This window comes from Oncorhynchus clarkii, chromosome 14, assembly GCF_045791955.1.
Source record: "Oncorhynchus clarkii lewisi isolate Uvic-CL-2024 chromosome 14, UVic_Ocla_1.0, whole genome shotgun sequence".
NCBI classification, from domain to species: Eukaryota; Metazoa; Chordata; class Actinopteri; order Salmoniformes; family Salmonidae; genus Oncorhynchus; species Oncorhynchus clarkii.
This window is the reverse complement of record NC_092160.1, coordinates 40103835-40128636: the sequence shown is the minus strand read 5'-3', so window position 1 is coordinate 40128636 and position 24802 is coordinate 40103835. Positions and strand designations below refer to the sequence as shown.

Here is a 24802-nt window from a genome sequence, read left to right as displayed (position 1 = left end):
TGTGGCCTCTCTCTAGGTACCAGGTAACTTCCACGTGTCGACCCATAGCGCCACAGCCCAGCCCCAGAGCCCTGACATGACACACGTCATACACAAACTGGCTTTCGGGGAGAAACTACAGGTCAGGACACTTCTATAGACACCCTCTCTATCTGAAACTACAGGTCAGGACACTTCTATAGACACCCTCTCTATCTGAAACTACAGGTCAGGACACTTCTATAGACACCCTCTCTATCTGAAACTACAGGTCAGGACACATCTATAGACACCCTCTCTATCTGAAACTACAGGTCAGGACACTTCTATAGACACCCTCTCTATCTGAAACTACAGGTCAGGACACATCTATAGACACCCTCTCTATCTGAAACTACAGGTCAGGACACTTCTATAGACACCCTCTCTATCTGAAACTACAGGTCAGGACACATCTATAGACACCCTCTCTATCTTATCCAACTTCATCCTGCGTACTGACACGTTGTGCACATGGGTAAGATAAGTACGTAAGATCCTCCTAAATACCTCTCTGTCTGTGTCTGTCTTGGGTCTGTCTCGGCTCCTGTCTGTCTGTATCGACTCCTGTCTGTATCGGCTCCGGTCTGTCTGTCTGTCTGTCTCGGCACCTGTCTGTCTGTCTCGGCTCCTATCTGTCTGTCTGTCTGTCTCGGCTCCTGTCTGTCTGTCTGTCTCGGCTCCTGTCTGTCTGTCTGTCTCGGCTCCTGTCTGTCTGTCTGTCTCGGCTCCTGTCTGTCTGTCTGTCTGTCTCTGCTCCTGTCTGTCTGTCTGTCTCGGCTCCTGTCTGTCTGTCTGTCTCGGCTCCTGTCTGTCTGTCTGTCTGTCTCGTCTCTGTCTGTCTCGTCTCCTGTCTGTCTGTCTGTCTCGTCTCGTCTCTGTCTGTCTCGTCTCTGTCTGTCTCGGCTCCTGTCTGTCTGTCTGTCTCGTCTCTGTCTGTCTGTCTCGTCTCGTCTCTGTCTGTCTGTCTCGGCTCCTGTCTGTCTGTCTGTCTCGTCTCTGTCTGTCTGTCTCGTCTCCTGTCTGTCTCGTCTCCTGTCTGTCTCGTCTCTGTCTCGTCTCTGTCTCGTCTCCTGTCTGTCTCGTCTCTGTCTGTCTGTCTCGGCTCCTGTCTGTATGTCTGTCTCGGCGTTTGTCTGTCTGTCTGTCTCGGCTCCTGTCTGTATGTCTGTCTCGGCGTTTGTCTGTCTGTCTGTCTCGGCTCCTGTCTGTCTGTCTGTCTTGGTTCTGTCTGTCTTGGCTCCTGTCTGTCTGTCTCGTCTCTGTCTGTCTCGTCTCCTGTCTGTCTCGTCTCGTCTCTGTCTGTCTCGTCTCTGTCTGTCTCGGCTCCTGTCTGTCTCGTCTCGTCTCTGTCTGTCTCGTCTCTGTCTGTCTGTCTCGTCTCGTCTCTGTCTGTCTGTCTCGTCTCTGTCTGTCTGTCTCGTCTCCTGTCTGTCTCGTCTCCTGTCTGTCTCGTCTCCTGTCTGTCTCGTCTCTGTCTCGTCTCTGTCTCGTCTCGTCTCCTGTCTGTCTCGTCTCTGTCTGTCTGTCTCGTCTCTGTCTGTCTCGTCTCTGTCTGTCTGTCTGTCTGTCTGTCTGTCTGTCTCGGCTCCTGTCTCGTCTCCTGTCTGTCTCGTCTCTGTCTCGCTACAGGTGCAGAATGTCCAAGGAGCCTTTAATGCGTTGGGAGGAGCTGACAGGCTGGTCTCCAACCGTACGTAGAGATCTGTTTATCTCTGTCTGTTGCCTGTGTATGAGAGGTGTGTGTGAGAGAGACCCCTACAGAGCAGAAGGACTAAGACATGGAAACGTTCCTCTCATGGGAATCCAAAAGGGTTACTATGGTTACTAGAACAACGCCTATTCTAGCAGTCTCTCATTAAAAATAACTATACTATTTTATTCCTGTTATAAAAGTTAACTTGTGTTCCCTTGCAGCTCTGGCATCTCATGACTACATCCTAAAGATTGTCCCAACAGTCTATGAAGACCTGAGTGGAAAACAGAGGTTCTCCTACCAGTACACAGTAGCCAACAAGGTATGGACTAGAACCCTACCAGTACACAGTAGCCAACGAGGTATGGACTAGAACCCTACCAGTACACAGTAGCCAACGAGGTATGGACTAGAACCCTACCAGAATACTGTAGTCAGCAAGGTATGGACTAGAACCCTACCAGAATACTGTAGTCAACAAGGTATGGACTAGAACCCTACTAGTACACAGTAGCCAACAAGGTATGGACTAGAACCTACCAGAATACTGTAGCCAACAAGGTATGGACTAGAACCCTACCAGTACACAGTAGCCAACAAGGTATGGACTAGAACCCTACCAGTACACAGTAGCCAACGAGGTATGGACTAGAACCCTACCAGAATACTGTAGTCAACGAGGTATGGACTAGAACCCTACCAGAATACTGTAGTCAACAAGGTATGGACTAGAACCCTACCAGTACACAGTAGCCAACGAGGTATGGACTAGAACCCTACCAGAATACTGTAGTCAACAAGGTATGGACTAGAACCCTACCAGTACACAGTAGCCAACGAGGTATGGACTAGAACCCTACCAGAATACTGTAGTCAACAAGGTATGGACTAGAACCCTACCAGAATACTGTAGTCAACAAGGTATGGACTAGAACCCTACCAGTACACATTAGCCAACAAGGTATGGACTAGAACCCTACCAGAATACTGTAGCCAACAAGGTATGGACTAGAACCCTACCAGTACACAGTAGCCAACGAGGTATGGACTAGAACCCTACCAGTACACAGTAGCCAACGAGGTATGGACTAGAACCCTACCAGTACACAGTAGCCAACGAGGTATGGACTAGAACCCTACCAGAATACTGTAGTCAACGAGGTATGGACTAGAACCCTACCAGAATACTGTAGTCAACAAGGTATGGACTAGAACCCTACCAGAATACTGTAGTCAACAAGGCATGGACTAGAACCCTACCAGAATACTGTAGTCAACAAGGTATTGACTAGAACCCTACCAGAATACTGTAGTCAACGAGGTATGGACTAGAACCCTACCAGAATACTATAGTCAACGAGGTATTTACTAGAACCCTACCAGAATACTGTAGTCAACGAGGTATGGACTAGAACCCTACCAGAATACTGTAGTCAACAAGGTATGGACTAGAACCCTACCAGAATACTGTAGTCAACGAGGTATGGACTAGAACCCTACCAGAATACTGTAGTCAACAAGGTATGGACTAGAACCCTACCAGAATACTGTAGTCACCAACGCATGGACTAGAACCCTACCAGAATACTGTAGTCAACAAGGTATGGACTAGAACCCTACCAGTACACAGTAGCCAACGAGGTATGGACTAGAACCCTACCAGAATACTGTAGTCAACGAGGTATGGACTAGAACCCTACCAGAATACTGTAGTCAACAAGGTATGGACTAGAACCCTACCAGAATACTGTAGTCAACAAGGCATGGACTAGAACCCTACCAGAATACTGTAGTCAACAAGGTATTGACTAGAACCCTACCAGAATACTGTAGCCAACAAGGTATGGACTAGAACCCTACCAGAATACTGTAGTCAACGAGGTATGGACTAGAACCCTGCCAGAATACTGTAGTCAATGAGGTATGGACTAGAACCCTACCCCTGCCAGTATACTGTAGTCAACAAGGTATGGACTAGAACCCTACCACAATACTGTAGTAAACAAGGTATGGACTAGAACCCTGCCAGAATACTATAGTCAACAAGGTATGGACTAGAACCCTACCAGAATACTGTAGTCAACGAGGTATGGACTAGAACCCTGACAGAATACTGTAGTCAACGAGGTATGGACTAGATCCCTACCCCTGCCAGAATACTGTAGTCAACAAGGTATGTACTAGAACCCTACCCCTGCCAGTATACTGTAGTCAACGAGGTATGGACTAGAACCCTACCCCTGCCATTATACTGTAGTCAACAAGGTATGGACTAGAACCCTACCCCTGCCAGTATACTGTAGTCAACAAGGTATGGACTATAACCGTACCCCAGCCAGTATACTGTAGTCAACAAGGTATGGACTAGAACCCTACCAGAATACTGTAGTCAACGAGGTATGGACTAGAACCCTACCAGTACACATTAGCCAACAAGGTATGGACTAGAACCCTACCAGAATACTGTAGCCAACAAGGTATGGACTAGAACCCTACCAGTACACAGTAGCCAACGAGGTATGGACTAGAACCCTACCAGTACACAGTAGCCAACGAGGTATGGACTAGAACCCTACCAGTACACAGTAGCCAACAAGGTATGGACTAGAACCCTACCAGAATACTGTAGTCAACGAGGTATGGACTAGAACCCTACCAGAATACTGTAGTCAACAAGGTATGGACTAGAACCCTACCAGAATACTGTAGTCAACAAGGCATGGACTAGAACCCTACCAGAATACTGTAGTCAACACGGTATTGACTAGAACCCTACCAGAATACTGTAGCCAACAAGGTATGGACTAGAACACTACCAGAATACTGTAGTCAACGAGGTATGGACTAGAACCCTACCAGAATACTGTAGTCAACGAGGTATGGACTAGAACCCTACCCCTGCCAGTATACTGTAGTCAACAAGGTATGGACTAGAACCCTACCACAATACTGTAGTAAACAAGGTATGGACTAGAACCCTACCAGAATACTATAGTCAACAAGGTATGGACTAGAACCCTACCAGAATACTGTAGTCAACGAGGTATGGACTAGAACCCTGACAGAATACTGTAGTCAACGAGGTATGGACTAGATCCCTACCCCTGCCAGAATACTGTAGTCAACAAGGTATGGACTAGAACCCTACCAGAATACTGTAGTCAACAAGGTATGAACTAGAACCCTACCAGAATACTGTAGTAAACAAGTTATGGACTAGAACTCTATCTGAATACTGTAGTCAACAAGGTATGAACTAGAACCCTACCAGAATACTGTAGTCAACAAGGTATGGACTAGAACCCTACCAGAATACTGTAGTCAACAAGGTATGGACTAGAACTCTACCAGAATACTTTAGTCAACAAGGTATGGACTAGAACCATGCCCCTACCGGTATACTGTAGTCAACAAGGTATGGACTAGAACCCTACCAGAATACTGTAGTCAACATGGTATGGACTAGAACCCTACCCCTGCCAGAATACTGTAGTCAACGAGGTATGGACTAGAACCCTACCCCTGCCAGAATACTGTAGTCAACGAGGTATGGACTAGAACCCTACCAGAATACTGTAGTAAACAAGGTATGGACTAAAACCCTACCAGAATACTATAGTCAACAAGGTATGGACTAGAACCCTACCAGAATACTGTAGTCAACATGGTATGGACTAGAACCCTACCCCTGCCAGAATACTGTAGTCAACTAGGTATGGACTAGAACCCTACCCCTGCCAGTATACTGTAGTCAACGAGGTATGGACTAGAACCCTACCCCTGCCAGTATACTGCAGTCAACAAGGTATGGACTAGAACTCTACCCGAATACTGTAGTCAACAAGGCATGGACTAGAACCCTACCAGTATACTGTAGTCAACAAGGTATGGACTAGAACCCTACCAGAATACTGTAGTCAACAAGGTATGGACTATAACCCTGCCAGAATACTGTAGTCAACAAGGTATGGACTAGAACCCTACCAGAATACTGTAGTCAACAAGGTATGGACTATAACCCTGCCAGAATACTGTAGTCAACAAGGTATGGACTAGAACCCTACCAGTATACTGTAGTCAACGAGGTATGGACTATAACCCTACCAGAATACTGTAGTCAACAAGGTATGGACTAGAACTCTACCAGAATACTGTAGTCAACAAGGTATGGACTAGAACCCTGCCAGAATACTGTAGTCAACAAGGTATAGACTAGAACTCTGCCCCTACCAGTATACTGTAGTCAACAAGGTATGGACTATAACCCTAACAGAATACTGTATTCAACAAGGTATGGACTAGAACCCTACCCCTGTCCGAAAACTGTAGTCAACGATGTATGGACTAGAACCCTACCCCTGCCAGTATACTGTAGCCAACAAGGTATGGACTAGAACCCTACCCCTGCCAGAATACTGTAGTCAACGAGGTATGGACTAGAACCCTACCCCTGCCAGTATACTGTAGTCAACAAGGTATGGATAATAGTGGTGGCGGGTCAGCTGTTTGTTCACCTGCCCGTAATTGCTAATAACCCATCCACAACCTCACAACTATACCTGTCTATTCGGAAAGTATTCAGACCCCTTGACTTCCGTTGCAGCCTTATTTTTAAATTATTAAATAGTTTACACAAAATTCCCCGTAATGACAAACAAAAACAGGTTTTTAGGAATTCAATTAATTGGACATGATTTGGAAAGGAACACACTTGGATAAGGTCCCACTGTTGACAGTGCATGGTCAGAGCAAAAACCAAGCCATGAGGTCAGAGGAATTGTCCGTAGATCTCAGAGACAGGATTGTGTCGAGGCACAGATCTGGGGAAGGGTTCCAAAACATTTATGCAGCATTGAAGTTCCCCAAGAACACAGTGACCTCCATCATTCTTAAAGGGAAGAAGTTTGGAGCAACCCAGACTCTTCCTAGAACTGTCCGATCGGCAAAACTGAGCAATCGGGAGAGAAGGGCCTTGGTCAGAGAGGTGACCAAGAACCGGATGGTCACTCTGACAGAGCACCTGAGTTCCTCTGTGGAAATAGGAGAACCTTCCAGAAGGACATTCTTCTCTGCAGCACTCCACCAAACAGGCCAGACGGAAGCCACTCATCAGTAAAAGGCACATGACAGCCCGTTTGGCGTTTTCCAAAAGGCATCTAAAGACTCTGACCATGAGAAACAAGATTCTCTGGTCTGATGTATCCAAGATTGAACTCTTTGGCCTGAAAGCCAAGTGTCACATCTGGAGGAAATCTGGCACCATCCCTATGGTGAAGCATGGTGGTGGCAGCATCATGCTGTGGGGGTGTTTTTCAGCGGCAGGGACTGGGAGACTAGTCAGGATCAAGGGAAAGATTAACAGAGCAAAGTAGAGAGAGATCCTTGATGAAAACCTGCTCCGGAGCGCACAGGACCTCAGACTGGGGCGAAGGTTCACCTTCCAGCAGGACAACAGCCCTAATCACACAGCTAAGACAACGCAGGAGTGGCTTTGGGACAAGTCTCTGAATATCCTTGAGTGTCCCAGCCAGAGCCCGGACTTGAACCCCATCGAACATCTCTGGAGAGACCTGAATATAGCTGTGCAGCGACGCTCCCCATCCAACCTGACAGAGCTTGAGAGGATCTGCAGAGAAGAATGGGAGAAACTCCCCAAATACAGGTGTGCAAAGGTTGTAGCGTCGTACCCAAGAAGACTTGAGGCTGTAATCGCTGCTAAAGGTGCTTCAACAAAGTACTGAGTAAAGGGTCTGAATACTTATGTAAATGCGATATTTCTAAAATCCTGTTTTTGCTTTGTCATTATGGGGTATTGTGTGTAGACTGACATAAGGCTGTGTAGTGTGTAGAATAAGGCCGTGTAGTGTGTAGAATAAGGCCGTGTAGAATAAGGCAGTGTAGAATAAGGCTGTGTAGTGTGTAGAATAAGGCTGTGTAGTGTGTAGAATAAGGCCGTGTAGTGTGTAGAATAAGGCTGTAATGTAACAATGTGGAAAAAGGGGTCTGAATACTTCCCGAATGCAGTGTAAAACATTTTAGCAGACATGTCATTTGAGGGTGGTGAACATTCCATAGAACGGGCGAGTCAGGCCTCCCGTTTGGGCAGCGGTCGAAGGCACGTCATCGCAGTGTTGCTGCGACATCAGTCTGGTGTTCGATCCCCGGCTGTGTCACAAATGGCCAGGACCCGGAGTCCCATAGGACGGCGCGCCATTGGGCAAGGGAAGGGTTTGGCCGTAGGGGGTCTTTACTTGGCTCATGGCGCTCTGGCGGGCCGGGTACCTGCAAGCTGACTTGGGCGTCAGCTGAACAGTGTTTCCTCCGACACGTTGGTGCGGCTGGTTATGCGAGCAGTTGTTAAGATGCAGCGTGGCTTGGAGGGTCATATTTCTGAGGACTCATGGCTCTCGACCTTCACCTCTCCCGAGCCCCTTGGGGAGTTGCGGCGATGAGACAGCTATTCTGGATATTTCAGAATGAATCAAGGCAGGGATTATCGGAGAAATATAGATAGTAATATTCAAGTTACAGATTACATGCTCACATTCAAATCATAGAAAAGAAAGCTGGATACTGGATACTCTTATGCATATCCTATCTGGAACCAACGGTCTTCAGGGAAGTCTCCATCCTGTCTGGAGCCAACGGTCTTCAGGGAAGTCTCCATCCTGTCTGGAACCAACGGGATGTCTCCATCCCGTCTGGAGCCAACGGGAAGTCTCCATTCCGTCTGGAGCCAACGGGAAGTCTCCATCCCGTCTGGAGCCAACGGGAAGTCTCCATCCCGTCTGGAGCCAACGGGAAGTCTCCATCCCGTCTGGAGCCAACGGGAAGTCTCCATGGTGTAGAGTCCAGAGCAAAGCAGTCAGAAGTCCAGTATCTCAAGATCCCCGCGGGCGGTAGTCCTTTGTCGTTATACAAGGAGTGGTGTTCACACATTTAGTTTATAGTCCTGGACAGGAAGAGGTAAGGCCTCCCATCAGGAGAGCTGTGATTGGCTCAGGTGAGGGAATAGGTCCTGGGTCAGCCCCCATTCACCTGCACCAAATTTCAGAGTGGGTGCCAGACTTGGTGAGGCCTACAAGCCACAGTTTCTCGCTGTGAAGTTTGGAGGAGGATCAGCGATGATCTGGGGGTGCTTCAGCACGGCTGGAATCGGGCAGATATGTCTTTGTGAAGGACGCATGAATCAAGCCACGTACAAGGTTGTCCTGGAAGAAAACTTGCTTCCTTCTGCTCTGACAATGTTCCCCAACTCTGAGGATTGGTTTCCCCAGCAGGACAATGCTCCATGCGACACAGCCAGGTCATTCAAGGTGTGGATGGAGGACCACCAGATCAAGACCCTGTCATGACCAGCCCAATCTCCAGACCTGAACCCCATTGAAAACCTCTGGAATGTGATCAAGAGGAAGATGGATGGTCATAAACCATCAAAACAAAGCCGAGCTGCTTGGATTTTTGTGCCAGGAGAGGCATAATAAAAATGAAGAAAAACCCTTGAATTAGTTCAAACTTTTGACTGACTCTGTATGTGAGAATACTGTTCATTGACTACAGCTCAACACCATGGTGCCCACAAAGCTCATCGATTTAAGCTATGGACCCTGGGACTAAACACCTCCCTCTGCAACTGGATCCTGGACTTCCTGACGGGTCGCCCCCAGGTGCTAAGGGTAGGCAACGACACGTCTGCCAAGCTGATCCTCAACACTGGGGCCTCTCAGGGGTGTGTACTTAGTCCCCTCCTGTACTCCCTGTTCACCCACGACTGTGTGGCCAAACACGACTCCAACACCATCATTAAGTTTGCTGATGACACAACTGGGGTAGGCCTGATCACCGACAATGATGAGACAGCCTATAGGGAGAAAGTCAGAGACCTGGCAGTGTGATTCCAGGAAAACAACCTCTCCTCAATGTGAGCAAGACAAAGGAGCTGATTGTGGACTACAGGAAAAGGAGGATTGAGTACGCCCCCATTCTCATAGACGGGCTGCATTGGAGCAGGTTGAGAGCTTCAAGTTCCTCGGCGTCCACGTCACCCACAAACTAACATGGTCCAAACACACTAAGACATTTGTGAAGAGGGCACGACAACACCTTTTCCACCCCAGGAGACAAAAGATTTCACATGGGTCCCCAGATCCTCAAAAGCTTCTACAGCTGCACCATCGAGAGCATCCTGACCGGCAAATGCTCGGTATGGCAAATGCTCGCCATTTGTCACAACAGAGGGTAGTTCGTACGGACCAGTACATCACTGGGGCCAAGCTTCCTGCCATCTGGGACCTCTATACCAGGCGCTGTCAGAGGGCCCTAAAAAGTGTCATACTCCAGTCACCCAAGTCATAGACTGCTTTCTCTGCTACCGCACAGCAAGCGGTACCGGAGCACCAAGTCTAGGACCAAAAGGCTTCTAAACAGCTTCTACCTCCAAGCCATATGAGCTGAACAGTTAATCAAATGGCCACTGGACTATTTACATTGACCCCCCCCCCCCCCCCCCCCCCCCCATCCCTTTTTTGTTTTTACACACAAAGTCACTTTACCCCTACCTACCTGTACAATTACCTCGACTAACCTGTACCCCTGCACACTGACTCTGTACCGGTACACCCTGTACACATACTACTTCCGGCGCACACATAGTACTTCCGGCGCACACATACTACTTCCGGCGCCGACAGAGATGGCCGCCTCGCTTCGCGTTCCTAGGAAACTATGCAGTTTTTTGTTTTTTTACGTGTTATTTCTTACATTAGTACCCCAGGTCATCTTAGGTTTCATTACATACAGTCGAGAAGAACTACTGAATATAAGATCAGCATCAACTCACCATCAGTACGACCAAGAATATGTTTTTCGCGACGCGGATCCTGTGTTCTGCCTTACAAACAGGACAACGGAGTGGATCCTATGCAGCGACCCAAAAAAACGACTCCGAAAGAGAGGGAAACGAGGCGGTCTTCTGGTCAGACTCCGGAGACGGGCACAGCGCGCACCACTCCCTAGCATTCTTCTTGCCAATGTCCAGTCTCTTGACAACAAGGTTGATGAAATCCGAGCAAGGGTAGCATTCCAGAGGGACATCAGAGACTGTAACGTTCTTTGCTTCACGGAAACGTGGCTTACTGGAGAGACGCAATCCGAAGCGGTGCAGCCAACAGGTTTCTCCACGCATCGCGCAGACAGGAAAAAACATCTTTCTGGTAAAAAGAGGGGCGGGGGCGTATGCCTTATGACTAACGTGACATGGTGCGATGAAAGAAACATACAGGAACTCAAATCCTTCTGTTCACCTGATTTAGAATTCCTCACAATCAAATGTAGACCGCATTATCTACCAAGAGAATTCTCTTCGATTATAATCACAGCCGTATATATCCCCCCCCAAGCAGACACATCGATGGCTCTGAACGAACTTTATTTAACTCTCTGCAAACTGGAAACAATTTATCCGGAGGCTGCATTCATTGTAGCTGGGGATTTTAACAAGGCTAATCTGAAAACAAGACTCCCCAAATTTTATCAGCATATCGATTGCGCAACCAGGGGAGGAAAGACCTTGGATCATTGTTACTCTAACTTCCGCGACGCATATAAGGCCCTGCCCCGCCCCCCTTTCGGAAAAGCTGACCACGACTCCATTTTGTTGATCCCTGCCTACAGACAGAAACTAAAACAAGAGGCTCCCACGCTGAGGTCTGTCCAACGCTGGTCCGACCAAGCTGACTCCACACTCCAAGACTGCTTCCATCACGTGGACTGGGAGATGTTTCGTATTGCGTCAGATAACAACATTGACGAATACGCTGATTCGGTGTGCGAGTTCATTAGAACGTGCGTTGAAGATGTCGTTCCCATAGCAACGATTAAAACATTCCCTAACCAGAAACCGTGGATTGATGGCAGCATTCGTGTGAAACTGAAAGCGCGAACCACTGCTTTTAATCAGGGCAAGGTGTCTGGTAACATGACCGAATACAAACAGTGCAGCTATTCCCTCCGCAAGGCTATCAAACAAGCTAAGCGCCAGTACAGAGACAAAGTAGAATCTCAATTCAACGGCTCAGACACAAGAGGCATGTGGCAGGGTCTACAGTCAATCACGGACTACAGGAAGAAACCCAGCCCAGTCACGGACCAGGATGTCTTGCTCCCAGGCAGACTAAATAACTTTTTTGCCCGCTTTGAGGACAATACAGTGCCACTGACACGGCCTGCAACGAAAACATGCGGTCTCTCCTTCACTGCAGCCGAGGTGAGTAAGACATTTAAACGTGTTAACCCTCGCAAGGCTGCAGGCCCAGATGGCATCCCCAGCCGCGCCCTCAGAGCATGCGCAGACCAGCTGGCCGGTGTGTTTACGGACATATTCAATCAATCCCTATACCAGTCTGCTGTTCCCACATGCTTCAAGAGGGCCACCATTGTTCCTGTTCCCAAGAAAGCTAAGGTAACTGAGCTAAATGACTACCGCCCCGTAGCACTCACATCCGTCATCATGAAGTGCTTTGAGAGACTAGTCAAGGACCATATCACCTCCACCCTACCTGACACCCTAGACCCACTCCAATTTGCTTACCGCCCAAATAGGTCCACAGACGATGCAATCTCAACCACACTGCACACTGCCCTAACCCATCTGGACAAGAGGAATACCTATGTGAGAATGCTGTTCATCGACTACAGCTCGGCATTCAACACCATAGTACCCTCCAAGCTCGTCATCAAGCTCGAGACCCTGGGTCTCGACCCCGCCCTGTGCAACTGGGTACTGGACTTCCTGACGGGCCGCCCCCAGGTGGTGAGGGTAGGCAACAACATCTCCTCCCCGCTGATCCTCAACACTGGGGCCCCACAAGGTTGCGTTCTGAGCCCTCTCCTGTACTCCCTGTTCACCCACGACTGCGTGGCCACGCACGCCTCCAACTCAATCATCAAGTTTGCGGACGACACAACAGTGGTAGGCTTGATTACCAACAACGATGAGACGGCCTACAGGGAGGAGGTGAGGGCCCTCGGAGTGTGGTGTCAGGAAAACAACCTCACACTCAACGTCAACAAAACTAAGGAGATGATTGTGGACTTCAGGAAACAGCAGAGGGAACACCCCCCTATCCACATCGATGGAACAGTAGTGGAGAGGGTAGCAAGTTTTAAGTTCCTCGGCATACACATCACAGACAAACTGAATTGGTCCACTCACACAGACAGCATCGTGAAGAAGGCGCAGCAGCGCCTCTTCAACCTCAGGAGGCTGAAGAAATTCGGCTTGTCACCAAAAGCACTCACAAACTTCTACAGATGCACAATCGAGAGCATCCTGGCGGGCTGTATCACCGCCTGGTATGGCAACTGCACCGCCCTCAACCGTAAGGCTCTCCAGAGGGTAGTGAGGTCTGCACAACGCATCACCGGGGGCAAACTACCTGCCCTCCAGGACACCTACACCACCCGATGTCACAGGAAGGCCATAAAGATCATCAAGGACATCAACCACCCGAGCCACTGCCTGTTCACCCCGCTATCATCCAGAAGGCGAGGTCAGTACAGGTGCATCAAAGCTGGGACCGAGAGACTGAAAAACAGCTTCTATCTCAAGGCCATCAGACTGTTAAACAGCCACCACTAACACTGAGTGGCTGCTGCCAACACACTGACACTGACTCAACTCCAGCCACTTTAATAATGGGAATTGATGGGAAATGATGTAAATATATCACTAGCCACTTTAAAAAATGCTACCTTATATAAATGTTACTTACCCTACATTATTCATCTCATACGCATACGTATATACTGTACTCTATATCATCGACGGTATCCTTATGTAATACATGTATCACTAGCCACTTTATACTATACTATGCCACTTTGTTTACATACTCATCTCATTTGTACATACTGTACCCGATACCATCTACTGTATCTTGCCTATGCTGCTCTGTACCATCACTCATTCATATATCCTTATGTACATATTCTTTATCCCCTTACACTGTGTACAAGACAGTAGTTTTGGAATTGTTAGTTAGATTACTTGTTATTACTGCATTGTCGGAACTAGAAGCACAAGCATTTCGCTACACTCGCATTAACATCTGCTAACCATGTGTATGTGACAAATAAAATTTGATTTGATTTGATTTGATTTGTATATAGCCTCCACACTGACTCTGTACCGGTACCCCCTGTATATAGCCTCCACATTGACTCTGTACCGGTACCCTCTGTATATAGCCTCCACATTGACTCTGTACCGGTACCCCCTGTATATAGCCTCCACATTGACTCTGTACCGGTACCCCCTGTATATAGCCTCCACACTGACTCTGTACCGGTACCCCCTGTATATAGCCTCCACATTGACTCTGTACCGGTACCCTCTGTATATAGCCTCCACATTGACTCTGTACCGGTACCCCCTGTATATAGCCTCCACATTGACTCTGTACCGGTATCCCCTGTATATAGCCTTCACATTGACTCTGTACCGGTATCCCCTGTATATAGCCTTCACATTGACTCTGTACCGGTATCCCCTGTATATAGCCTCCACATTGACTCTGTACCGGTATCCCCTGTATATAGCCTTCACATTGACTCTGTACCGGTACCCGCTGTATATAGTCTCCACATTGACTCTGTACCGGTACCCCCTGTATATAGCCTTCACATTGACTCTGTACCGTAACACCCTGTATATAGCCTCCACATTGACTCTGTACCGGTACCCCTGTATATAGCCTCCACATTGACTCTGTACTGGTGACCCCTGTATATAGCCTCCACATTGACTCTGTACCGGTACCCCTGTATATAGCCTCTATATTGACTCTGTACCGGTACCCCCTGTATAAGGTCTTGTAAGTAAATTAAACTGTAAGGTCTACTACACCTGTTGTATTCAGCATTTCACTGTAAGGTCTACTACACCTGTTGTATTCGGCATTTCACTGTGAGGTCTACTACACCTGTTGTATTCAGCATTTCACTGGTCTACTACACCTGTTGTATTCAGCATTTCACTGTGAGGTCTACTACACCTGTTGTATTCAGCATTTCACTGTGAGGTCTACTACACCTGTTGTATTCAGCATTTCACTGTGAGGTCTACTACACCTGTTTTATTCATCATTTCACTGTGAGGTCTACTACACCTGTTGTTTTCGGCATTTCACTGGTCTACTACACCTGTTGTATTCAGCATTTCACTGGTCTACTACACCTGTTGTATTCAGCATTTCACTGGTCTACTACACCTGTTGTATTCAGCATTTCACTGGTCTACTACACCTGTTGTATTCAGCATTTCACTGGTCTACTACACCTGTTGTATTCAGCATTTCACTGGTCTACTACACCTGTTGTATTCAGCATTTCACTGGTCTACTACACCTGTTGTATTCAGCATTTCACTGGTCTACTACACCTGTTGTATTCAGCATTTCACTGGTCTACTACACCTGTTGTATTCAGCATTTCACTGTAAGGTCTACTACACCTGTTGTATTCGGCATTTCACTGTGAGGTCTACTACACCTGTTGTATTCAGCATTTCACTGGTCTACTACACCTGTTGTATTCAGCATTTCACTGTGAGGTCTACTACACCTGTTGTATTCATCATTTCACTGTGAGGTCTACTACACCTGTTGTATTCAGCATTTCACTGTGAGGTCTACTACACCTGTTTTATTCATCATTTCACTGTGAGGTCTACTACACCTGTTGTTTTCGGCATTTCACTGGTCTACTACACCTGTTGTATTCAGCATTTCACTGGTCTACTACACCTGTTGTATTCAGCATTTCACTGGTCTACTACACCTGTTGTATTCAGCATTTCACTGGTCTACTACACCTGTTGTATTCAGCATTTCACTGGTCTACTACACCTGTTGTATTCAGCATTTCACTGGTCTACTACACCTGTTGTAATCAGCATTTCACTGGTCTACTACACCTGTTGTATTCAGCATTTCACTGGTCTACTACACCTGTTGTATTCGGCATTTCACTGTGAGGTCTACTACACCTGCTGTATTCAGCATTTCACTGTAAGGTCTACTACACCTGTTGTATTCGGCATTTCACTGTGAGGTCTACTACACCTGTTGTATTCAGCATTTCACTGGTCTACTACACCTGTTGTATTCGGCATTTCACTGTGAGGTCTACTACACCTGCTGTATTCAGCATTTCACTGTAAGGTCTACTACACCTGTTGTATTCGGCATTTCACTGTGAGGTCTACTACACCTGTTTTATTCATCATTTCACTGTGAGGTCTACTACACCTGTTTTATTCATCATTTCACTGTGAGGTCTACTACACCTGTTGTATTCGGCATTTCACTGTGAGGTCTACTACACCTGTTGTATTCAGCATTTTACTGGTCTACTACACCTGTTGTATTCAGCATTTCACTGGTCTACTACACCTGTTGTATTCAGCATTTCACTGTAAGGTCTACTACACCTGTTGTGTTCAGCATTTCACTGTGAGGTCTACTACACCTGTTGTATTCAGCATTTCACTGTGAGGTCTACTACACCTGTTGTATTCAGCATTTCACTGTAAGGTCTACTACACCTGTTGTATTCAGCATTTCACTGTAAGGTCTCCTACACCTGTTGTATTCAGCATTTCACTGTGAGGTCTACTACACCTGTTGTATTCAGCATTTCACTGGTCTACTACACCTGTTGTATTCAGCATTTCACTGGTCTACTACACCTGCTGTATTCAGCATTTCACTGTAAGGTCTACTACACCTGTTGTATTCAGCATTTCACTGTGAGGTCTACTACACCTGTTGTATTCGGCATTTCACTGTGAGGTCTACTACACCTGTTGTATTCAGCATTTCACTGTGAGGTCTACTCCACCTGTTGTATTCAGCATTTCACTGTGAGGTCTACTACACCTGTTGTATTCAGCATTTCACTGTGAGGTCTACCACACCTGTTGTATTCGGCATTTCACTGTGAGGTCTACTACACCTGTTGTATTCAGCATTTCACTGTGAGGTCTACTACACCTGTTGTATTCAGCATTTCACTGTGAGGTCTACTACACCTGTTGTATTCAGTATTTCACTGTAAGGTCTACTACACCTGTTGTATTCAGCATTTCACTGTGAGGTCTACTACACCTGTTGTATTCAGCATTTCACTGTGAGGTCTACTACACCTGTTGTATTCAGCATTTCACTGTGAGGTCTACTACACCTGTTGTATTCAGCATTTCACTGTGAGGTCTACTACACCTGTTGTGTTCAGCATTTCACTGTGAGGTCTACTACACCTTTTGTATTCAGCATTTCACTGTGATTTCTACTACACCTGTTGTATTCAGCATTTCACTGTAAGGTCTACTACACCTGTTGTGTTCAGCATTTCACTGTGAGGTCTACTACACCTGTTGTATTCAGCATTTCACTGTGAGGTCTACTACACCTGTTGTATTCAGCATTTCACTGTAAAGTCTACTACACCTGTTGTGTTCAGCATTTCACTGTAAGGTCTACTACACCTGTGGTATTCAGCATTTCACTGTAAGGTCTACTACACCTGTTGTGTTCAGCATTTCACTGTAAGGTCTACCTACACCTGTTGTATTCAGCATTTCACTGTCAGGTCTACTACACCTGTTGTATTCAGCATTTCACTGTAAGGTCTACTACACCTGTTGTATTCAGCATTTCACTGTAAGGTCTACTACACCTGTTGTATTCAGCATTTCACTGTGAGGTCTACTACACCTGTTGTGTTCAGCATGTCACTGTAAGGTCTACTACACCTGTTGTATTCAGCATTTCACTAAGGTCTACTACACCTGTGGTATTCAGCATTTCACTGTAAGGTCTACTACACCTGTTGTGTTCAGCATGTCACTGTAAGGTCTACCTACACCTGTGGTATTCAGCATTTCACTGTAAGGTCTACTACACCTGTTGTATTCAGCATTTCACTGTAAGGTCTACCTACACCTGTTGTATTCAGCATTTCACTGTAAGGTCTACTACACCTGTTGTATTCAGCATTTCACTGTAAGGTCTACTACACCTGTGGTATTCAGCATTTCACTGTAAGGTCTACTACACCTGATGTATTCAGCATTTCACTGTAAGGTCTACCTACACCTGTTGTATTCAGCATTTCACTGTAAGGTCTACTACACCTGTTGTATTCAGCATTTCACTGTGAGGTCTACTACACCTGTTGTGTTCAGCATTTCACTGTAAGGTCTACCTACACCTGTGGTATTCGGCTTACGTGGGAAATAAAAAATGTTGTCTGGACTTTTCAAGAGGGACATTAGTCAAAAACAACAATCGTTTGAAAAGTAACATTAAAGATTAAAACGCCATGTTATGCAACTAGTATGTTGCAACATTATTTAACAGTATTTTCTCTCTGTCCCGCCCCTGCAGCAGTACACAGCCAATAATATGACATATTATAATGTTATGTCTCTTTGTCCCGCCCCTGCAGCAGTACACAGCCAATAATATGACATATTATAATGTTATGTCTCTTTGTCCCGCCCCTGCAGCAGTACACAGCCAATAATAACATGACATATTATAAACATATGTTATGTCTCTTTGTCCCGCACCCTGCAGCAGTACACAGCCAATAATAACATGACATATTATAAACATATCTTATGTCTCTTTGTCCCGCCCCTGCAGCAGTACACAGCCAATAATATGACATATTATAATGTTATGTCTCTTTGTCCCGCCCCTACAGGAGTACGTAGCCTATAGCCACACAGGAAGGATTATCCCAGCTATCTGGTACCGCTATGACCTCAGTCCAATCACAGTCAAGTACACAGAGAAGAGACAACCCCTCTACCGGTTCATAACTACGGTAAGTTACCCTAACCGCTAACCCCTCTACCGGTTCATAACTACGGTATGTTACCCTAACCCCTAACCCCTAACCCTAGCCTCAACCACAACCCTAGCCTCAACCACAACCACAACCCTAACCCTAGCTTCAACTACAACCTAACCCTAGCCTCAACTACAACCCTAACCCTAGCTTCAACTACAACCCTAACCCTAGCCTCAACTACAACCCTAACCCTAGCCTCAACTACAACCCTAACCCTAGCCTCAACTACAACCCTAACCCTAGCCTCGACTACAACTCTAACCCTAGCCTCAACTACAACCCTAACCCTAGCCTCAACTACAACCCTAACCCTAGCCTCAACTACAACCCTAACCCTAGCTTCAACTACAACCCTAACCTCAACCACAACCCTAGCCTCAACCCTAACCCTAGCCTCAACTACAAGCCTAAGCCTAGCCTCAACTACAACCCTAGACTCAACTCTAACCCTAACCTCAACTACAACTCTAACCCTAGCCTCAACTACAACCCTAGCCTCAACTACAACCCTAGCCTCAACTACAACCCTAACCCTAGCCTCAACTACAACCCTAACCCTCAACCACAACCCTAACCCTCAACCACAACCCTAGATTCAACTACAACCCTAGATTCAACTACAACCCTAGCCTCAACTACAACCCTAGCCTCAACTACAACCCTAGCCTCAACTACAACCCTAGCCTCAACCACAACCCTAACCTCAACCACAACCCTAACCTCAACCACAACCCTAGCCTCAACCACAACCCTAGCCCTAGCCTCAACCACAACCCTAGCCTCAACCACAACCCTAGCATCATCCACAACCCTAACCCTAGCTTCAACTACAATCGTAGCTTCAACTACAACCCTAACCCTAGCTTCAACTACAACCCTAACCCTAGCTTCAACTACAACCCTAATCCTAGCCTCAACTACAACCCTAACCCTAGCCTCAACTACAACCCTAACCCTAGCTTCAACTACAACCCTAACCCTAGCCTCAACCACAACCCTAGCCCTAGCCTCAACCACAACCCTAGCCTCAACCACAACCCTAGCATCATCCACAACCCTAACCCTAGCTTCAACTACAATCGTAGCTTCAACTACAACCCTAACCCTAGCTTCAACTACAACCCTAACCCTAGCTTCAACTACAACCCTAATCCTAGCCTCAACTACAACCCTAGCCCTAGCTTCAACTACAACCCTAACCCTAGCCTCAACTACAACCCTAGCCCTAGCCTCAACTACAACCCTAGCCTCATGTCTACATCCTGATTCATCCTAACCCCTGACCTGCCCCCCCCCTCTCCCCTCCAGATCTGTGCTATCATCGGGGGGACGTTCACGGTAGCAGGCATCATAGACTCCTGTATATTCACAGCCTCCGAGGCCTGGAAGAAGATCCAGATAGGAAAGATGTCCTGAGGACATATCACTACGCTGTCCCGAGGACGCATCACTACGTGTCACTACGCCCTCATAAAACGTATTTCTAACATCCAGAAGGGTGTATCTCAATAGTCTACAGGCTTCCTCTCCTTCACCTGCTAGAATAATAATATATACCATTTAGCTGACGGTTGTTTCCTAAGTGACTTAGTCATGTTACACATTTTTCTTTATGGGTGGCCCCAGCGGGAATCGATCCCACCATCCTGTCGTTACAAGTGCCATGCTCTACCAACTGAGCCTTTACATTCCTTCATCTGTCAGAGCAGAGGAAGGAAAGGAGACGAGGCGAGGAAGCGACTCCAGACTATTGAGATGCAGCCAGAGACGGGCAGTATATTTCCCCAGATGACAACAGGATGGATGGTTAACTGATTGATTTCAAATGGCACCATTTACCCTTTATAGTGCACTTCTTTTGGAGCCTCATAAATAGTGCACTTCTTTTGGAGCCTCATAAATAGTGCACTTCTTTTGGAGCCTCATAAATAGTGCACTTCTTTTGGGGCCTCAAATACTGCACTTCTTTTGGAGCCTCATAAATAGTGCACTTCTTTAGGAGCCTCATAAATAGTGCACTTCTTTTGGAGCCTCATAAATAGTGCACTTCTTTTGGAGCCTCATAAATAGTGCACTTCTTTTGGAGCCTCATAAATAGTGCACTTCTTTTGGAGCCTCATAAATAGTGCACTATGAATTCAATAGGGTGGTAAAATGTAGTAATTTGTCATCCAATTTTTTCTCATGTTACTTTCAAATGTTTTTTTTTTTTACATAATATGTTGTACTTTGTGACATGAAGTGAATATATTAACTGTCTTTTTCAGGTGTCAAATACCACATTGTAACATACTGTATTTATGATTGTATTGTGGAATGAATCACACTGTCACATCAAGCCATTGGAAATATAATGAATCAATTGTGCCTTAGGTTTTTTTTAAAGCCCATGTCATACAGTATGTCTCTCAAATCAAGAGTTTTCAGCTTTCTGGGTCGTTTGGTTTCTCATTTCAATGTCTGAACCAGGCTTTTCTTATTGTCATTTCATAATGCTGCATCTATTACGGTATTGACTGAATAATGGACCAACTCTAGAAGTAGTCTTGGTTCTAGAGCTGGTCTTGGTTCTAGAGCTGGTCTTGGTTCTAGAGCTAGTCTTGGTTCTAGAGCTAGTCTTGGTTCTAGAGCTAGTCTTGGTTCTAGAGCTAGTCTTGGTTCTAGAGCTGGTCTTGGTTGTAGAACTAGTCTTGGTTCTAGAGCTGGTCTTGGTTCTAGAGCTGGTCTTGGTTCTAGAGCTGGTCTTGGTTCTAGAGCTAGTCTTGGTTCTAGAGCTAGTCTTGGTTCTAGAGCTAGTCTTGGTTCTAGAGCTAGTCTTGGTTCTAGAGCTGGTCTTGGTTGTAGAACTGGCCATGGTTCTAGAACTGGTCTTGGTTGTAGAACTAGTCATGGTTCTAGAGCTGGTCTTGGTTGTAGAACTGGCCTTGGTTCTAGAGCTGGTCTTGGTTGTAGAACTAGTCATGGTTCTAGAGCTGGTCTTGTTTGTAGAACTGGCCTTGGTTCTAGAGCTGGTCTTGGTTCTAGAGCTGGTCTTGGTTGTAGAACTGGCCATGGTTCTAGAACTGGTCATGGTTCTAGAGCTGGTCTTGGTTGTAGAACTGGCCTTGGTTCTAGAGCTGGTCTTGGTTGTAGAACTAGTCATGGTTCTAGAGCTGGTCATGGTTGTAGAACTACAACGTGGTCAATGTTTCCTGCCCTGCCCCGCCCCCTCTCCTTTTTTTATAGAGTTTCCTGAATCCATTGTGACTGACCGTACTATCTGTTCAGTGTCCTTGTGTCAAATCCATTTGTTATGAAGTTGTTTTTGGTTTGATCTACTTTCTGAAAATGTTCAAAGGATTTGTACGTCTTTATGTTTTTGCCAAAAAATAATAGTATTTTCTTAGTTCCTTCTAATGTTTTTCTGAATGTAAACGTGTGTATTCTTTTGATTTGTAATAGAAAACAATCGGTATTATCCGTTTGACGTTGTTACAGGGTTTCTGTGGGAAGGGAGGGAACTGTTTAGTTATAAGGGCTATATCCCAAATGTCACCCTATTGCCAATGTAGTGCATGACTTTTAGACCAGGGCCCATAGGGCGCTCATCAAATGTAGTGCACTACACAGGGAATAGGGTGCCGTCAAGATGTTCTTTATCAATGGTCTCATCACTGCCATGACAACTAAGATGAAAGCCATTGATAAATAGAAGTCTTTAAAACTGGTATTACTCGCCTAGGTCAGACATTTTCCTGTCATGAAAGAAGCAGATGATGTGTGCAACAACCAGTAAAATTACTTTAGCAACCAGAGTGTTCCAGTTCCTACTTCCTCATGACAACCAACCACCTCTGACCTCATCCACGGTGTTCCAGTTCCTACTTCCTCATGACAACCAACCACCTCTGACCTCATCCGCGGTGTTCCAGTTCCTACTTCCTCATGACAACCAACCACCTCTGACCTCAACCACGGTGTTCTAGTTCCTACTTCCTCATGACAACCAACCACCTCTGACCTCAGACTAGTCAATCTCCTTTCTTCAGAGACAATGATTTTGTGATGATCCCGTTACTTGCTGTCCTCCCTCAATCGGCCTGGAACATTCCAAGCAAAACGACATGAAAATATGTTGCAGAAAACTGTCTTTTTTATTTAGTAGATTGTAAAAAAAAAAATGGTATGTTGTAATTTGTTGGATTTGCTACATTTCTGTGGGAACGTTCCACCCGTTGAATTTAAGGTCATTGTAATTCTGTAGTTCCACTCTGCTGAGCGTCTGGTTAGGAGAGAGAGCGTCTGGTCGGGTGAGAGAGCGTCTGGTCAGGAGAGAGAGCGTCTGGTCAGGTGAGAGAGCGTCTGGTCAGGAGAGAGAGCGTCTGGTCGGGTGAGAGAGCGTCTGGTCAGGAGAGAGAGCGTCTGGTCAGGAGAGAGAGCGTCTGGTCAGGTGAGAGAGCGTCTGGTCAGGAGAGAGAGCGTCTGGTCAGGAGAGAGAGCGTCTGGTCAGGTGACACTCCTTTTTTTCTCTCCTTCACTTTATTTACATCTCCTCTGCTCCCTCGTCCCTCCTTCAGTCAGGTTGATATACGCTCCCCCACCTTGTCTGTCCCAAATGGATCTACTGTTACCCACAGCCCTAAAGGCCCTGGTCTAAAGTACTGCTTTCAGTATGGAGCCATTTGGGATGCACACTAGACAAGCCAGTAGACTGAGACCAATCTAGAGTTCTAGACCTGTCAGAACCAGTCGTGTCATCTGGAGGAGAGCCATATTAAGTCGTGTCATCTGGAGGAGAGCCATATTAAGTCGTGTCATCTGGAGGAGAGCCATGTCATCTGGAGGAGAGCCATATTAAGTTGTGTCATCTGGAGGAGAGCCATATTAAGTTGTGTCATCTGGAGGAGAGCCATGTTATCTGGAGGAGAGCCATATTAAGTTGTGTCATCTGGAGGAGAGCCATATTAAGTCGTGTCATCTGGAGGAGAGCCATGTTATCTGGAGGAGAGCCATATTAAGTCCTGTCTCTGAACACTCCTCCCCCTCACTCTACAGTGACCTCATCATGAGATGATGTACTACAGATCAGACTAACATCATATATATGACGTTTGGACACTTCCCATATCGCTATTATTATTATTAGCAAAATAACAGACCTGAGACATGACTAAAGAAGATATATTTCTTTATTTTCATTTATTTTTTTTATTTTTTTTACAAATAATCAAAAGCTTACTCTGTATAAAGATACACCTGATCTGTGGTTGATATATAATACTTTGGTTTTGACATACTACTGCCACCCAGTGGTTGGTTAGAGAACTGCAGGTACTGACGGCTCAGTCCAGTATGGGCCGGTGTGGCCATGGAGAGGGGAAGGAGTGACAGCAAGGAAGAGAGGGAAGGAGATGGGATTGAGTATACTACAATATAATCCCAACCCTTGTGGCTAGCAAGACTGGAATCTGAACTATTGGAACCCACTGTAGTCAATCACAGGTTGGAGGAGGGGCTAACCCACTAGTCAATCACAGGTTGGAGGAGGAGGGGCTAACCCACTAGTCAATCACAGGTTGGAGCAGGAGGGGCTAACCCACTAGTCAATCACAGGTTGGAGGAGGAGGGGCTAACCCACTAGTCAATCACAGGTTGGAGCAGGAGGGGCTAAACCACTGTAGTCAACCACAGGTTGGAGGAGGAGGGGCTAACCCACTGTAGTCAATCACAGGTTGGAGGAGGGGCTAGCCCACTGTAGTCAATCACAGGTTGGAGGAGGAGGGGCTAACCCACTGTAGTCAATCACAGGTTGGAGGAGGAGGGGCTAACCCACTAGTCAATCACAGGTTGGAGCAGGAGGGGCTAACCCACTAGTCAATCACAGGTTGGAGGAGGAGGGGCTAACCCACTAGTCAATCACAGGTTGGAGGAGGGGCTAGCCCACTGTAGTCAATCACAGGTTGGAGGAGGAGGGGCTAACCCACTGTAGTCAATCACAGGTTGGAGCAGGAGGGGCTAACCCACTGTAGTCAATCACAGGTTGGAGGAGGAGGGGCTAACCCACTGTCGTCAATCACAGGTTGGGGGAGGAGGGGCTTACCCACTGTAGCCAATCACAGGTTGGGGGAGGAGGGGCTAACCCACTGTAGTCAATCACAGGTTGGAGCAGGAGGGGCTAACCCACTGTCGTCA

General features: G+C 46.6%; 1 protein-coding gene across 5 annotated transcripts in view; it reads left to right on the top strand.

The window, feature by feature from the left end:
- The window catches only part of LOC139366595 (endoplasmic reticulum-golgi intermediate compartment 1), a 56282-nt gene extending 33859 nt beyond the window's left edge, over positions 1 to 22423 (top strand). Inside the window, exons 6-12 of one of the 5 annotated variants that reach the window (XM_071104273.1) lie at positions 17 to 121; positions 1651 to 1711; positions 1936 to 2036; positions 18482 to 18604; positions 19940 to 21300; positions 21392 to 21602; positions 21782 to 22423. In XM_071104273.1, coding sequence (XP_070960374.1) covers positions 17 to 121; positions 1651 to 1711; positions 1936 to 2036; positions 18482 to 18604; positions 19940 to 20047 — 498 coding nt within the window. In that variant the 3' untranslated portion in view covers positions 20048 to 21300; positions 21392 to 21602; positions 21782 to 22423. Of the gene's footprint in view, positions 1 to 16; positions 122 to 1650; positions 1712 to 1935; positions 2037 to 18481; positions 18605 to 19939; positions 21603 to 21637 lie in introns of all 5 variants that reach the window. The other 4 variants (XM_071104277.1, XM_071104271.1, XM_071104272.1 and 1 more) reach the window with 4 other exon arrangements.
- The last annotated feature ends 2379 nt before the right edge of the window (positions 22424 to 24802 follow it).